The following is an 18,147-nucleotide window of genomic DNA, read 5'->3' as shown; positions in this document are numbered from 1 at the left end:
TGTGTGTGTGTGTGTGTGTAAATGCCAATTTTAAAGAACAAAGGCCATGATTTCAAAAGGAAGCATGACGGGAAGACAAATGGGAAGGAAAGGATGGAGAGAAGGGAAGAGAAAAATGAAATAGCTGTACTTTAATTTTATTAAAAAAGGGGCATGAAGTTGGGGATGTGGAAGGAGTATGTATTTTAAAAATTAAAAGAGGACGAAAGGGGTTGGGTTGAAAGGGAGTAATAATTACAGTTGAACATTTTGGCTTCCAGTCTAGAGATGCCACCTTGAATCATAGTCTATGCTCAGAACATGCTCATTGAAGCAGAGAAAGAGGACACTACTGAGCCTGACCCTTCATGAGGCCCTGTTGATACCTTCCTACTCTGTTTGTTCACCAGTGCCTTCACAGCTGACATCTGCAGGCTGCCCTTCTTCTAATTTCTCCTTAATCACCCTTAGTAAAGCACACACAGAGAAGCAGTGACAAAAAGGAGACTGAGATCCACAGTACTGTCATATATATATATATATATATATATATATATATATATATATATATATGTGATTATTCACTACTTACCTGAATTTCAAGTGTAACAGAGCATCCCAGCAACCCTTGCCCAAGCTGTCAACTACAAACCCTGAGTTCTTGCTACAGTCATAGTTTCTCTTTTCCTGCCTACTTTGATATGAATCCCTTTGTCTCTAAGCCATTTTCAAACTGTCCCAATTTGAGAGTGCCATCTGTTTTCCCTCAGGATACTGATACAGTCATCACACCCCTTAGTTAGTCATTGCAAAGGTTATTTCCTCTCATCTGCCTCTAGTATGTCATTTTTTCTTCTTCATTACAAGGATTGAGTCCAGGGCCTTGCACGTGTTGGCCAAGTAAGTGGACCACATTTGAACTATACCTCTGGATCATGGCCTTATGAAACTTGCTATGTATTCTAAGTTCCTTCCTCAGCTTCTATATGCTAGGATTACACAATACTCCTGCCTCAGTTTCCATGTGCTAGGATTACACAATACACCTGCCTCAGTTTCCATGTGCTAGGATTACAGATGCAATTGCATACCACCACACCCAGATTTCATATAAGATTTCTTTCACATTTTTCTAAATGTTCTATGGAAGAAAAATTCAATGACATCATCATTCTCCAGAAAACAGATGGTACAGATGGGGCAGAGCCCTCTTGCTAGGAGACTTGAAAATCTGAAAGCAGAGTCTAAGACAAAGGTCTCCTTACAGATGGCTTATTTCTGAATACAACACTGGGGAGGCAGAGTCCAGGGGAGGGAAGATGGAAAGGGGGTGGCACAAAGTGAACACATGCAGGAGCTATTGTGGTGGCTGAGGCAATAGGATGTAGTTCCACAAACAACTTCTGAGGTCCTTACAAACACGACTCAGACCCTCTGTCTAGGACATTAAGAAGAAAAGTATTTACCAATGGTTCCTGTTCTGCAGTGGTGAAGAATGGCCCCAAGCAGCCATTGCATCTCTAGTTAAACATTCAAGAATGCCAGACCTGTACGTGGGCTTTCTATGTGACGTTAGAGAAACTTCAAGTCAAAAAATGTTATGCACATGCTGTCTGAAGGTTACCAAAGCATCCTCAACACTAGACTGACTTAAATGGAAACTGATTAAGCAATCATCATGTTCCCCTGCCCAATGGAGAATGGGTCTACCTGTGTACAGAGTTAAGCTCATTAGAGAGTCTTCTTTCTTAGTGTAGTATTTGTAGAAGAGTTGCCACCAGCAGCAGTTATGAGAAGTTACACATGTTCTCAAGCACTGGACATGAGGTTGGATGCTTGAGTGAAAAGCAGGTATTTGTGATATACTAAATTTGGCTCTCCTTTAAAACATGGGCTCATATGCTGTGTATGTTTATAATGGGCTACACCTGGACCAGCCGAAAGACAACTCACATGGGGAATTTCTAGCTGTTCCAGTCCAGATCCTGCTAAGAGTTATTTACCCCAGTCCCTAACCAAAAAATCAGTAAAAACACAAAAGAGACAGAGAGAGAGAGAGAGAGAGAGAGAGAGAGAGAGAGAGAGAGAGAGAGATTCTCAAGTGTAGTTAAAAGCACTTACTGCTCTTACAGAGGACCCAGATTTGGTTTTTAGAACCTATGTGGTGGCACACAACTTTCTATAACCTCAGTTCCAGGGAATTTGATACTGTTTCTGGCTTCTAGATACTGGACACACATGCACATATTTATACGTTCAGGTCTAAACATTCATCCACATAAAATAAAAATAAATAAATATAAAACAATAAAGATGTTCTTAAGTCAATCCAAACCTTCATCCCCATTCATCCTTGAACCCAACTTATAGTCCCAGGTCTAATCCAAAGGCAGATCTTCAGCAGGGTAGGTAGAAAATGCAGTGGCTAGGTACTGGCAACATTATAGAGCTTTGCCAAGGAAACACAATTCCTTACTAAGTCATATTTGTAGCTCATACACTTCTTTAGCAGATTTCAGAGAGAACAAAATCTAGTCTGAGTCACGCTCTGGCTTGAGACTGAAGTAGAGATAGCAGACAGCCTTCTTATCTTAACTTATATCTGCTCACAACACCAAAGCAAGCATACACTTTGTAAGCTAATTGTAAGTCAAATTACTATCACCACAAAGATAGTTCAACTCTTCCACTGACTGGTGTAGAATAGAAACCTGTAGAAGGCATATTCTATTTTCCTTTTGCATGCAAAATACATTCGTATGAAATATGGTCACAGTAACTTGAATGATGATCTGTTTCAACTTCGTTTTAGATTCTTCCGGTGTTCAAAGAAGTCATAAAATACGCAAGCCACCAAACCACATGACCTAAAAAGATTTAGAAACACGTCCAGAACCCATGAGTTTTTGATCTACTGGTAGGAATATACTCAAATCACAACCATTGTTAAGAATTTAACTTCAGCTGCTGTAGTTAAAGGACAAAACTACAATGATTGAACACTCATCTGCAGAAACTGTCGCTTGATTTCACACACACACACCCTCCCGTTTTTACACAGGGTTTCACTATGCCACCCTGCTCATCTGGAACTCAATCTATAGAGCAACCTCTGCTGGAACTCACAGAGATCCACGAGGCCCTGCCTCCAAGTGCCTGAGATTAAAGATGTATGCCACCAATGGATTTATTGCCTCTTACCCCAAAACTTCACATCCTCTAAGATTTCTAAATGCATATGCTCCAAGTTACTTGCATAATCTAAAGTGTGAATTTAATTCCTTGAGTGGTACTGGCCACAAGTATCTTCATCCATGAGGCTTCCTCAAAATAAGCTCAGGTCACAAACATATGCTACACAGCAATCATAAAGATAAAATATTCCAATTATTTTCTCCCTCTCTGAGACAAGCTGGTTCGTTAAGTCCCAAAAGATACAATAACACAAATGACAGAGAAATTTATCAATTGGAGACTGTGATGAAAGGGGACTGAGAGAAGTGATTTGAGGGTAAATTATGATCATACCAGAATTGGAGCTACAGTAAAAGATGTTTTGACTCATTAATAAGTGATTGAACTTGACAAGCGCTGAAAGGAATCTGAGGGATGGATAGTGCCCCCAGTTACGGTCAGTGAGGCAGGATGTTGAGCTGAGAAGAAATATTTGATTTCTTTGGCCAAGTATCTGGTTCCCAGGGCCTCAATAAGTCCTTGGCAAAAGTATAAAGGCCGTGGCCAGAGCCTGTCCTGCCTGCTGCATGATGACCAAGGTAGATAACAAGGGATGGAGAAACAGGCAACCAAAATTCACTTGTGACTTCCAGCCTCAGCTGTGGATAAGGATTGGAAATCATAAGTGATGTTTTTATGACCAGAAAACATCAGACAAATGAAAAAATTCAAATTTTCTCTGGATCCACCATTAGGTACAGTTGTAGAACAGACTATAACCCTAAACCTGAGCAAACAGAATGTTCAGGAGATACAGTCAAGGTCTACTCTCTTAGAATAGACGTTCTGGGAACCTGTTTATAGGTGAGAACCCTTAAATGGTTATTTGGGAGCTGGGATGGCCTGCTGGGTTAAATATGTGCTGAGCAAGCATGAGGACCTGAGTTCAGAACCCTAAAACCTATGTTAAAAGCTGGAAGTGGTGACATATGCTTGTAACCCCAGTATGGAGCAGGAGGGGGCAGAAACAGGCCAATCCCTAAGTTAATAAGTGGTAAGCTTCCTTAGTGTTCTTGTCATGATGAAAGTAGCATTAAAACCACACACACACACACACACACACACACACACACACACACACACACACAGTTTTCAGGCTTCATATGTAACTTGGCTGAATCCATTGGCCAAGCTCCTCTCAGTTTCAATTAACAGAAACATTGCTCGAAGTAGCTTCATAGGCATAGGAGTATATCAGCTTCTGTTACTAGCAACCAGGGGTAGAGTTGTTGTTATTGTTGTCGTTGTTTAATTAAAATCTAAGTATAATTTTAAAATATAGATCTGTCCATTTTTTCATCTTTACCTTTTTTCCCATCTTTCTCTTATATCTACTTCTCCTTCTAAGTCAATCCCATTCCCAATTTATGTAAACATTACCCTTAGTTTAGTGGGGGAATAGCCAGCATAATCTTAGTCATAGAATATTCCAGTACTAAAACCCTAACAGAAGGGCAAGCTTATTTCTCTAAGAGTCCATGTGATACCCCAGAGAAGGACTGAAACTGGTCTGTCAATCACTGTCCCTGGAATGATTGCCGAGAGTGTGCTGTGGCCAGTGTTTGCCCTAGCACCCCAGGGAATGGGAAAAGGCCATTCTGTCAAGAGAAGGATAGGACTGTTGCTAAGAGAAAACAAGAGACGAAGACATCTGTGAATGACAAAAACAAGAGCTGTTCACTATATTCTCATCTTGATTTCCCAGCATGCATGTTTGTCCAATACATGTCTTTTCAAAAGTATCCTTTGCCTGAGAACCCATGCCGTTTCTCCCTAAAGAAGACGTTGCTGTCTATAAACACCATGACACAATATAACTTGGGAAATAAAAGGTTCATTTGCTTTACATGCTCCAATCACAGTCCATCACTGAGGGAAGCCAGGGCAGGTAGGAGCTCAGGGCAGGAACCTAGAGTCAAGAACTGAACCAGAGACAATGGATGCTACTTACTGGTTCACTTGTCATGGCTTGCTCATTTCACATTTGTACACAACTTGGGCCTGAGGATTTCCTCAGGGGTTGAACCATCCCCGAGCCCTTCCTAACAGTCTTTATACAGTGATGTTCTCCTGGACAGCCATGATGTCTCCATCTGACCCAGAAAGAGGGTATGAGAAATGTCATAGAGAATTCTTATCTTTGTTACTAGTGGTACTCACTGAACACTAAATTGGTCTCCAGCCAGGAAACAGTGAGACAGAGAATTAAAGGTACCATACAAACCAAGAAAGGAGAGCTGAGCAGCTATGCTACATCATAGACAAGGGAACACCAGCGGTGCTTCAGAGTGTCCCCAGGGGAGTCACTGAGGAAGACCGAGTGGCAGTATGGAAGCCTTATGCTATAGCCTGTTGTGTCCTAAAGGGCTCTTTCCATGGGTGTCCACCTAGGTGAAATTCCTGACTTATGCCACAGGGGGGAAAAAAAAAAAACTTCTTAACTACTCAGCGTGAAGCAAAGTCGGAGTTTAATTGTTTAACTTCTCGTGTAGATTTAAGTAAAGGCTTTAAGAGGGACATAAAGAAACATGTAAGAAAAGGACACACATGCACACCCTAGAGTAGCCATGGGTTTCTCAGGAGAGTTGGCACAGGTCTCTTTCTAGATGTGTGATTTCTAAGCTAGCATCACTCCTTAAAACTCTACTAAAATTTTAATGGAATCAATTCTGGGAAAGCTCCATTAACTTGGAACCAGCGCCAGAAATCTTGGCCAGTCACGATTTGTAAATCTGAATTCTGACTTTCAAGTTTCCATCTCTTAGCTACAAACCTTGGTTCTTTGCCGAAGTTCCCACTCTCTGTTTTATGCATCAGTCTTAGTCACTGTTTTGAGACTATATGAGGCAATAGATGGGGATGCTAGGACAGAGATAATCTGCCCCTGGCTCCTGGGTCTTTGTATAGGGCTAATTATTAGCTATATTTAGCACAGTGCCATAAAGAAGGAAGTATCTGGGAGGTGTACTCATGTGCTCTGAGCTTTCTCTGGTTGAGGTCTTTTTATGTACTAAAGTGAGGATTGAACCACTATTTTAACATTCACAACTCCACAATATATAATTATCTTACCCCTTAGTGGTCTAAATTTTATATACCATATTTTTCTATGCTTTTAACTCTCAAATTTATCCTTTTCTTTGAAGAAAATGGTGAAGAATTCAAAGTGGGTATCACTTTGATATTTAATATTTCTTTAGCAAATGTCCCATTAGTCAAGAATTTGTAAGTTCATAGTATAGACTTGCAAAGGTGCCAATAACCTGCCTTATGTACTAGGGCCTTCCAAAGTCTGTTAATTACTATGATAGGCAAACCTCCTTTGCTCTTAAATGACAGGCACACAGCAAACAACATGCAGAAGTAGCTCATGTGCTAAGGTGGTCCACAAGGTGACTCAGAATTATACAAACTTGGTTTTCAGCTTGTTCTCTCACTCATGCTTCTCCCAAGTTATTGTTCTTATGCTCTTTCAGGAAACAGTCTTATCCTGAATGATGAGGAGATGACCCCCTGCAGCCCCCAGGCCCAAGGAGTCCAGGTATTTATCAACATAAGAAGAATAATTGCGTGTAGGTCGTGAAATGCTGTTAGCATTTTCTCCAGCCCTCAGTTACAGTCCAACAATTAATTTGGGGGGAATTAATCACAGCAAAGTAACAGGCTTTGATAAAATAACAGAGTTATAAATGCCACCCCTTCCCAACATACTCACACCACATAGAAGAGACTCCCAATAAAGAATGGGTCTTAATTGCTAAATTAAACAGGGAAGACACTCAGAAGGACAATGATTCTATATCTTAACTTCATTCATGCTGATATTCCTAATGTGACATGCATACTGTCTTGACTAAAATCCTGAGGTTTAAAGTCCACAATGTATCTCAGTGAGAGAAGAGAGCTCTGCCACTCACAAAAAAATGCAGCTATCTACCCATGCATCCTACAAAAAAAAGACATCATGAACCAATGAATATATATAGAAAGTCCCTTCATCACAGGCTCTTTCCTATCTTGTGGGTGGCTTTCTTAGAGTACCAATTTGGCTAAGCATAGGCAATGCATGTCAATCTATGTATTCTTCCAATCATTTTTCAGAATGAGACAACAGCTGTGCTATCCAAAGACTGGTGTTCTGGACCTGAATTAATGAGGTAAACCAGCTCTTTTAATAGTCTGTACCACATTAGTACTTCTGTCAACCTGAGTGGGCTAAGCAGAATAATACATGGAAGAGAAAGAGTCAGAAAGGCAAGTTTTATTGTAACAGTAATACATACGAGGCATGGTGGGTAGGATGCTTGGCACTGACTGCCTGTTCAAAACGACAGCTGAGCTATTTGAAACATGTTAGGACTGTGGTTCAGGGCTAACCACCAGAACAGCACTAGACCCTGAGAGCTTGTGGGGAGAGCTGGCCCAAAGAAGGAAAGAACAGGAGGCAGAAGGACAGTGGTCCATGTACTGAAAGCATTGTCTAGGTGCTCAGTTTTAAATGTGTATTTTGTTGAGTATAATCCTAAAGTGAAGAAAATGTATCTTGCACAATAACGTGAAGTAATTTTTTAACTTCTGTCTACTCTATCATATCCTAAGCATTGTGGAGTTGCTTTTAAAAGACTGGAGGAATCTCTTTATTTCTCCAAACAAAATCTTATAATAAAACCTTACCTTGAGGAATGCCATTCATTTAGCTAATAACTGCTCCAAACTCGGAGCTAAGCAATAAATAGCACAGGGCAGTATCAAGTAAAATCTATCAGTACAATTCCTGCTGAAGACAAGTGGAGTCTGGAACCTCCTGCAGCACAAGGTTCCCAAGTACCTAGGGACCTAAGCTCACTCTGTCATTCATCATGACTCTTCAGTCAGAGGTAGGACTGTCGGCAGTATTTCACAGATCAACCATCAGGATGTTTAGCTGCATCTATCATTTTTATGCGACTTTAAAATAAAAGAACTGCAAATTTCCCACCTCCCTGTTTCCAAAAAATATATTCCTCCTCCAGCTGACCTAAACTCTTCTGCTTTAAGTAGAGAAGCAACACCCCCATTTACTAGGGTTGGGGGAGCTTACCTATTTCTACAGTCATTTTATTTCTGGAAAAAAAATCCAGGTGGGAGGGTAAGAGCAGAGTTAGGTCAGTGGAGTGAGAAAGCAAATAATGGTCCTGTAGGCAGCTGAAGCCTAAGGGTAGAGGAGTAGGAGGCGCAGACGTGTGACTGTAATAAAGTCAACAGGAGAGAAATTCTGGAAGTTAAAACCACAAGAAGAAGAAAACGTCACTCACTGAGGATGCCCACAGATGAAAGAAGCATGATGTTAAGGAGAGCCCGATAGAGGTCATCAGATGACCAGAGAAATATTGCACAATAGAGAAATATCCATAGAAACACATTTACTTCATGAAGGCATTATTATCTTGCTGCCTTTTAGATAAAGAAGCTCTTAGGATCCAATTCCTGGTCAAACTCGAGATCATTCTGTCACTGAATGGAAAACGATGCCATCAAAACACACTGAACAGCTACCACATAGAAAGGATTAAAATCTCTGCCTCCCAGGAGCTCTCTGGATGGAAAGAGTGAAGAGGCAACCCAAAACAAATCTAATATTGACTCATTAGTTTCACTACTGTGCACTCAGTACCTATCCTGAGCCCAGTATCGGGCTAAACAGATGGACATATGAGCTAGCAACAACAGGAGCATTTCCTTGGCTCCTAGAAAACGCACGATTTAGAGACGACAGCCAAACAAATAACCACCCTGTTAACAACTGTAGAATTGCCTGGTATTGGCTATCAAGCTGGGTCTTGGAGAACTATGAGAACTTAGCCTGTGGGATTTGATCGCAGCACAGAATCTGGGAAAAGCTTCCCCAGCTGAGACATAGAGGGAGGAGGAGCCTAGGACTTAACTCAGCATATAGACAGTAATCAATATTCTAGCAAGATCTGTAGAGGTCAGCAAGGAGTCTGGATGCAGGACTGACAAAGACCTAAATAAGAACTTAGAAACACACGGAAGGTCTTCTTTTTAAAATCGCCATCTGGGAGTAATGGAGAGCCATAAAACCTTTATGATAGGTCTATATAAGAAACACTGTGAGCATGAGGAGGATGCAGCTGTTTCTTACTGAAAGGTGAGGAGTCTGATAGGACTGCTGAGAAGGTCTGACATTTGCACTGGGTTCTGCCAGACAGTTATGACAGTGGGTTATGTGGTGAAGCCGAGTAGGTGAGCCAGAACAGGGAAATAGTGTGACACAGCAGGATGCATGATGTTATGGCTGTGATGGCAAGTGGTTGGGGGAGCATTTGGTTGCTGAAGGAGCTGGCAATGATACCGATAAACCACACTTGAGCAATGGAGGTGTGTGTTGGAAGCATGAAGTATGAGAAGAAGAAGAAGAAGAAGAAGAAGAAGAAGAAGAAGAAGAAGAAGAAGAAGAAGAAGAAGAAGAAGAAGAAGAAGAAGAAGAAGAAGAAGAAGAANAGAAGAAGAAGAAGAAGAAGAAGAAGAAGAAGAAGAAGAAGAAGAAGAAGAAGAAGAAGAAGAAGAAGAAGAAGAAGAAGAAGAAGAAACAGCTAGAGAGGTTAAGACAAAGTTGTTTTCTACTGAGAAAATTGGAATCTGGAGGTTCAGTTTTCTTACCAAAGCCGAGGACTGTCTTCCCTTTCTCTTCCAGGCAATCCCGTAGATAAATGTGTTTCTAGGGCCACAATTAGGTACTTCTCTTCTGAGAAGCTGTTCTAGCTCTGGGAGGGTGTCTACCAAACACCAAGGCTCCACCAAGTTGCATTCTTATTTCTGAACCCCATAGTGTTATTTCTAGTTCTTTGCCTTGATGTCAACCTTTGTTGTTCAGATTCCTTGTTAAGGGTTCTTGAACCTGTATCATACAAACTCAACCATCTGATATTCATGTTCGAGTTCCCCACTCTAAGTTCTTGATCTCAAATTGACTCCCCAAATTCTTTGCCTTCCATCTCTCCCGTGGCCACATCTGACTGTTTTTAGATTCTTCAAGCTCTTGAGGCTCACAAGCACCATACGGACACCTTTTGTGCCCCCTCCACTACTTGTCCAGTCTCTTTCCTCACTTGATTCTTTCTGATCAATTTTACCAGTCTTTTTCACAAAGACCCCAGTATATGTTGTCATATTCAAACCCAACCAAATAAATGAGACACAGTGGGTTTCTCCTATTCCCAGTGCTCCCACAAGTGCCCCTCTTGCCCTATATTACTATGTTTAGCCCATACTCTTTATCTTTCTGGACAGTCTAAAGGAATGTAGCACCTGGAGACCTTCAAGGATAAGTCACTCCTATACACCAGTCTTCCCAGCATCTTGGTTGCAACTGAGTGGGAAGCTGATACTAGCTCACATTTTTCCACATCAGCATCATAGTTCTGGGAAACCACATTAAACGCTTTCCTTTCCAACTATGACGAGGACCTACTGTTATTTCACATGAGGATGTAGACAGTATGCTGAGCTAGATAGCTGACACACAGCCAGTGTTCACTGAGGGTTCCTATAATAAACACTTCAGCAATGGGAATATACAGATTCACGTTATTGCATTGTATTTTTCCTGGGATTAGGTTGCATGGCAACTGGCTAATGAGCTAAGCAACAAGTAGATGATTTAGACTAGCAGTAACAAGTATCTTCTGTGAAGGACCAGGGAGTGAGCGGTTTAGACTTTTCAGGCATCATAGCCTTTGTCTCAAGAATGCCATGGTGCCTTTAAAGAGGATAATTATCACAAAAAATAGTAAACAAATAGATGTGGCCATGTCTCGATGGACATTACACAAGCTGGTATAAAGAGTCAGGAGGTTCTGCTTAGCTGACCTTGATATGCTAGATACCTTGCAATGAGATCACATCCTGATAAAGCTAGTGTCTTGTGAGACAAAACAGCATACTATAAAAGGTCAGCTGTTTGCACCCACAGTAGCATGGCTGTCTAGAGGTCGCATCTCACTGCCAATGCTCAGCATTTCATTAACCCAGAAAAAGATCAAAATCTAAAATTTGAGTATGATTTCTGAATGTGTCAGTTTTGTACCATTATAAAGTCTAAAGGGCATAAGTCAAAATCATGATATATTAGAGACCATCTAATCAGATTTCCAGTGACTGTAATGACTAATTGATTCTCTAACCTTCATGGTTTTAATATGAACGGTTCAGTGCAGATTCATATACTGAGCACTTGGTCTCCATCGAAGTGATTCTCTTTGGGGAGATCATAAAAACTTGAGGAAATTTTGCCTAGCTAGAAGAAATATGTCTCATGGAGTGTGCCTTTGAAGACTATATACATGGTCCCTAGTTTTCAGCCATCCCCCTGCCACACCATCTTCCTTCCCAGCCATGAGGTGGACAGCCTCTTCTTTTATACAGACCATGAATATTCTGCCTCACAACTGACCCAGATACATGGAACCAAATAATCATATATTGAACATTCTAAGTCAGTGGTTCTCAATCTTCCTAATGCTGTGACCTTTTAACACAGTTCCTCTTGTTGGAGTAACCCCCAAACAGTAAATTATTTTTGTTGCTACTTCACAGCTGTAATTTTTCTGCTATCATGAATTATAATGTAAATATCTGTGTTTTCTGATGGCCTTTGGGGGCCCCTGTGAAAGGGTCATTCCCACCCAAAGGGGTAGCAACCCACAAGTTTAGAACCACTGCTCTAAAACCATGAAGCAAAGTTAAGTCCTCTCCTCTCTGAGTTGCTTTTCTCAAGTATTTGGTCACAGCAATGAAAAGTACAAAGACATGAATTCCTAGAGCAAAGCTATGTCTTCAGAGACTGATCAACCCATTAGAACTTCAGGCCATGAAGAGGTTGGAATGCTGCCAATCAGGAGCCGAATTTAGCCCTTTAGACCGTTATTCTGCACCTACTCTTGTGTTAGACTTAACAGCTTGTAACTAACAATAGAAAGCCTTTAGAATGTAATAAATGTAATAACAGATCCCTATTTTTCACCAATCAATGGACTAAGAATGCTGTCAGCCAGCACTTAATGCTTATAGCAGAGTTTCCTATAGCAGTTTCCCCTTCCTTTCTATTACTTACACACCCAATGTACTTGCCAATGTATTTGAAAAGTGTCTTGATTTACATCTCTCTTTGTTCTATTACCATAAAATTTTCACAAAATTATATCTATATTAGAATACGGAGTTTGGGGTGGCCTAAATCTGTGTTCATGAGCAGTAGTTACTCATATTTGACTCTAAAGTTAACTCTATCTTATTCCCTTTGAGGCAAAAGTTGTGCTTTTGTATCAAAAACTTTGATTATTTTAACAAATATTCATAGATCATATTGTGCTGAGTTCTGGGAATTCAGTGGTAAGATAATAGATGCAGTTTCTGCTCAGTAAAAAAATGGGAGATATGTACAGAAGGCATATGAATCCAATAGGCACCCACATGAAGATATAAACATCATTAAGGTGATGAAGAAAAGATACAGAATGTTTTGAGACCATTTGACAGCAAGATGTTTGCTTATTCGTTTATTTGGTAACACTGCATAGAGAAACTATATGAGGAACTCTTACATGAGCCAGGATCTGAAATCTGGGGATGAGCTAACCAAATTGAAGGAGCTGTGGGAAGGCTTCCCAAGCATGGGATGGATCGTGTGCAAAGATCTGTGTGTGAATATGCAAACAACTGAAGGAAGATCAGTATGGCCAAAGCACATGTTTCAGAGATCCGTGGTTTAAGATGAGATGAAGGAATCTTCCCTAGCAATCTAGCCATTCAGATATGCAATTAGTTGGAGATTATGATCCTCAGTCTGAGAGCAATGTGAGCTGAAAATAAGCCTTGAAATACGACGTCATTTGTATGTGAAACAAGATGCTTTCAACTAAGCATTAAAGTGAAGTGAAGATAGGTATTGTGGTGATTAGTATAAACTGTCAGCTTGACAAAATCTAGACTCATCTGGGAGAAGAACCTCTAGGTATGCCTATGAGAGACTATCTTAATTCCATTAATTGAGGTGGGCGGACCTGCCCACTCCAGTGGTGACCATTCACACAGCTGAGGTCCTGGGCTATGCAGAATAGAGAAAGCAAACTGAGCACTAGCGAGCATCCATTCACTATTTTTCACTTCCTGATGGTGGATACGATGTGATCAGGGGCTTTAAGATCCTGCTACCTTGACATCTCTACCATGAGGTACTGTGAGCTGGAATCAGATCTTTCTCTATGAAGTTACTTTTGTCGGAGTATTTTGTCACAGTTACAGAAAAGAAACTAAGAAAGACAATATCACAATGAGAGAACTTTCCAGGTACAGTGAAATCATTCTTATAAAAGAGGGCATTTGGTAATTTGGTGATTTTACAAGTAAGACACATACTTTCTTGCATCATGGGAAATTTATTTAAACTCTTTTTTGACCTGTGGAAAATAAAGACAAAATTGAATGTTTGTTTTAGCAATGGTAGCCTTTTGATCTTCTCGATGTTTCTCTCCTTTGATGGCAAAATGCCAGTATATTTGCATAAAAGTTTATTCACACACAGTTTTGGTGACCTACTGACTCAACTTGTTTTTCAACTTGACTTAATTTCCACACATGAAACATTTTGGTTCAGACAGCAGACGGGTTGCAGCAAAAGGTATCTCCTATTTGATTTAAAACCAAACCTCTTGTAAATAAGTTATTATCAAAGATTATTGGTAACTTGGCTACCTGTTAAAAGGAGTTAAATAAAAGAAACCATCCTTTTAGGCTCCTTTATGTATTTGTTCATGTTCCTTATTATGGCACCAAAATTACCAAGGTCTAGAACAATGCTTCTCAACAAAGGGGGTTTTGCATCCCTATGGGCCACTTTTGGTTGCCATAGTATTTGGAGTGGGAGGAGACTGTTGGGAGAATCTAGGAATGATATTCATATTGATTATCCTACAATATTCATAACAGTCCTTCCCATCTTAAAGTAATAAAGGATCTCTATGAAACTCTCTCATCTACAATTATCTATAGGATGTTCCAGGTCATATCTCCTTCTAACCCACCTTTTCCCCTTCCTCCTTCTCCCCCTCCTCCTTCTCCTCTTTCTCTTCCTGTTTTTAATTTGCATAGTATATAATCTGACCCACATGACTATTCCTCTTTACATTCCTGGGTTACCGTTTTTTCTTCTAACCCTTGCCTTCTCATGACTGAAGCTTGCCTTTAAGAAAGCATATGAAGTCCACTAAGACACCGACTCTAAGAGTTCCTTCTTTACTAATGAAATTCTATGCCAGAAACATTTTTGTAAAAGAACTCAAAATGTAAATAATAAAAATATCTTCGATTACATCTCTCCAGCCAGCTATCCTCTGCTGGGAATAGACCCAAATACCTTAATTTCTGAGTCTACCTATCTTACTTGATAGGGTTCCAACTGTTGAAGTGCCTCCATATTTTCAACTAAGATATAAAAACTTAATATGTGCCCTGATGCTCTTGGCTGAGTCACCAGTGGTTCATAAACTGAGTGATGTTTCTTGGCTTTCTCATAAGCCATTAAATTTCTCATGAACACAGGTCATTTCCCCTCTGGTATTTATTAGCATCTATAGTTGAATAGCTAAGTTCTAATCACAGTGAACCATGTCCTCAGTCTGTCAGTTATTTTCTCTCACTTTGAGTGCCTTATTACCCTACATTCATTCTTGTCCCCTCTCTACCAAGCAAGCAGATTTTTAAGCATGTCTATTTTATCTTCCCAATGTTAGTGTATTAGTAATATACTGTAAATATATAAATAATATATAGTAAACATATATAACTATAAATAAATAATATAGTGTAAAGCTGTAGTTTGCAATGTTGACTGGACCTCTCAGAATCTCTTTCTGCTCTACCAATTTCCACATGTTCACTTTCACTTTATGCCTTTCTTCTTCCTTCCTTCTTAGCTCCACTGGATTCTCCAAGCCCTTTAAGCATACCATGTTCTGTTTCCATTCAGGCTTTCCCTATTGGTTCTCCTCTAATTGGCATGCTGTTCCATCTACTTTCATAGTTTCTACCTATCTTTCAAGTCTTAGGTCAGTCATCATTTCTCAGAGGACTTTCCTTGACTTCAATCTAGGTATAGAACATTTGAGAGTACTTAATAATGCCTGTATCTTTCATTTATTGTTAATGTTAGCCTCCTCCGCTAGACTTTAAATCAAACCATGAATTGTGGGAAGCCATGTAACACCATTACAAGATGGCGCTGGCTACCACTGGCCACCGCCCATGTATTTCAGGTAAACAACCAATGTGTGCAGGTGCAACTGGGTTTCACGCCAAGTCTTTGCCCGCCCCAGGGTGTAACAGTGAGATCATGAGTAAGCAACCAATTAGACGTGGACATGCAGCCTTGGGGACTATATAGGGAGTCGCTCGCNGGGCCTCGTGGTCTTCCTCTTCAAGATGCAATAAATGCTGTGCTGCAGAAGGATTCTGGTGTCCGCATGCGTTCTTGCTGGTGAGACGATAGTGCGGGACAACTGGTGCCGAAAACCCCAGGAAAAACGCCTCACCATCGCTGGCACCGAGGAGACCCTCCACTCGCGGAGAGGATTCAGAACTGCAGGACAAAGGTAAGCTCTGAGAGGCATGTTTGGTCTTGATCTCTCTCATCTCTCTCCCCAGGTAGAAGGCGCAGTGGAAGCCCTCATTACTGCCTTGACAGCGCTCATTCTTTTTCTTTTGGTTAAATTGGTGAAATCGTGCCTAGAAGATGAGAAATGCCACCCAACGGTAGTAGCAGGACAGGGGGCATTAGAGGAGTTACAGGACAGCATGTCAGAAACAGAGCGAGGTGAAAGATTAGAAGCTTCAAGGAGAGGTGCAACTAAGAAAAGAGGCCCTTCCAAGGACCTTGGATCCGAGGAAGCGAGAGATAAGGGAAAAGACGCCCTGGGAGAGAAACGGGGAAAGGAGGAGAAAAACCCGAAAAAGAAAAGCCTTTATCCAGTAAAGGAGTTAGAGGCTTTAGGGCTTGATAGTTCAGAAACAGACGAGCTTAGCCCCTCTGAGGAAGAGGATTTAGAAGATGAGGCAGCTCGCTATGAAGAAGAAAGATACCACCCAGATAGCTTGAGTAAAAANCAGAAGAAAGCGGGAGGTGGAAACCATGCAGTTTCCCGGCCTGTAGGCCCCAGCNCCCCTCCACCTTATATGGAAAGATTTTACTCAGGATCCTTCCTTACTAGAGATGAGCAGAAAAAGATACGACAGGCATTTCCGGTGTTTGAGGCTGCCGAAGGAGGCCGTGTCCACGCACCGGTAGAATATATTCAAATTAAGGAACTTGCCGAGTCGGTCCGTAATTATGGAGTTAGTGCTAATTTTACTATTTCTCAAGTCGAAAGGCTTGCCGCTCTGGCCATGACTCCAGGAGACTGGCAGACAACAGTGAAGGCTGCNCTCCCTAATATGGGGCAATATATGGAATGGAAAGCCTTGTGGTATGACTCCTCTCAGGCGCAGGCCAAAGTCAATGCCATTGCTGAAGGCGATCAGAGAAACTGGACACTTGATCTGCTAACAGGACAAGGGCAATATGCCAATAATCAAACAAATTACAACTGGGGAGCATACGCTCAAATCTCCACTGCCACCATTAAAGCATGGAAGGCACTTTCTAGGAAGGGAGAGTCTGGGGGACACTTAACAAAAATTATACAAGACCCCCAGGAGCCATTCTTAGACTTCGTGGCTAGGATGACAGAGGCAGCAGGCAGGATCTTTGGAGACCCTGAACAAGCAATGCCTTTAGTGGAACAACTGGTCTATGAGCAAGCCACACAGGAATGCAGAGCAGCTATTACACCTAGAAAGAGCAAAGGGTTACAGGATTGGCTGAGAATTTGCAGAAAACTTGGAGGCCCGCTTACTAATGCTGGCTTCGCGGCTGCTATCCTACAGGGCAAAAAGCGCTCAGGTACAGGTGATCACAAGGTCTGCTGTAACTGTGGCAAACCAGGACATTTAAAAAGGGAGTGCCAGGCCCTCACAAAGAGGAGAGCACCAGGACTGTGTACTAAGTGTGGGAAAGGCTATCATTGGGCCAGCGAGTGTCGCTCAGTTAGAGATATCAGAGGCAGGCTTATTCAGCCCGGATTTCCCCAGGCAGAAGGAGATGAAAACATTCCAAAAAATGGGTATCCGGGCCCCAAGTCTCAGGGCCCCAAAAATATATGGGACTCCAGCTTACAACAAACGGACACCATGGTTCGCAGAGCTACAGAAAGCTCAACAGGAGTGGACCTCCTTTCCACCACCCAATTTATGTTAATGCCACAGATGGGTGTGCAACCTGTTCCCACCGACTATAAAGGCCCCCTACCCGTGGGAAGTGTTGGCCCTATTTTGGGTCAATCCTCCTTAACTTTAAAGGGACTTATTGTTCACCCTGGAGTAATAGATCAGGATTACTCAGGAGAACTTCAAGTTCTCTGCTCTTGCCCTCACGGCGTTTTTTCCATCTTCTCAGGTGACAGGATTGCTCAGTTGATTATCCTTCCAAGTTTACATGATCATTTTCTTTCTTCTGAGGTCCCTAGGGACACCGCGAGGCTTGGTTCTCCCGGGACTGATTCCGCCTATTTAATAATGGACCTTAATTCCAGACCCTCTTTAGAGTTGAACATAGAAGGGAAAACTTTTACAGGAATTTTAGATACAGGGGCTGATAAGAGTATTATCTCCTCCAGCTGGTGGCCTAAGGCATGGCCTGTCATTCAATCATCCCATTCCTTACAAGGACTAGGGTATGAGGCCAGCCCCACTATCAGCTCACGCTCCTTGATCTGGCATGCTCCAGAAGGCCAGTCAGGAAGGTTCATTCCTTATGTCCTCCCTCTTCCTGTTAACCTTTGGGGG

At 41.5% G+C, this 18,147-nt stretch overlaps 1 protein-coding gene across 1 annotated transcript in view; it reads left to right on the top strand.

Moving 5' to 3' along the window:
- The window catches only part of LOC110321930 (igE-binding protein-like), a gene marked incomplete at its 3' end in the record, with an annotated part of 82,969 nt that extends 65,473 nt beyond the window's left edge, over positions 1 to 17,496 (top strand). The window contains exons 2-4 of the mRNA XM_021198529.1: positions 6,690 to 6,785; positions 15,751 to 15,860; positions 15,913 to 17,496. Coding sequence (XP_021054188.1) covers positions 6,690 to 6,785; positions 15,751 to 15,860; positions 15,913 to 17,496 — 1,790 coding nt within the window. The remainder of the gene's footprint in view (positions 1 to 6,689; positions 6,786 to 15,750; positions 15,861 to 15,912) is intronic.
- Positions 17,497 to 18,147: the final 651 nt, after the last annotated feature.

Source organism: Mus pahari, chromosome 5, assembly GCF_900095145.1.
Source record: "Mus pahari chromosome 5, PAHARI_EIJ_v1.1, whole genome shotgun sequence".
Classification (NCBI taxonomy): domain Eukaryota; kingdom Metazoa; phylum Chordata; class Mammalia; order Rodentia; family Muridae; genus Mus; species Mus pahari.
Note: the sequence above shows the minus strand (reverse complement) of the source record. Positions and strands in the feature narration are given on the sequence as shown.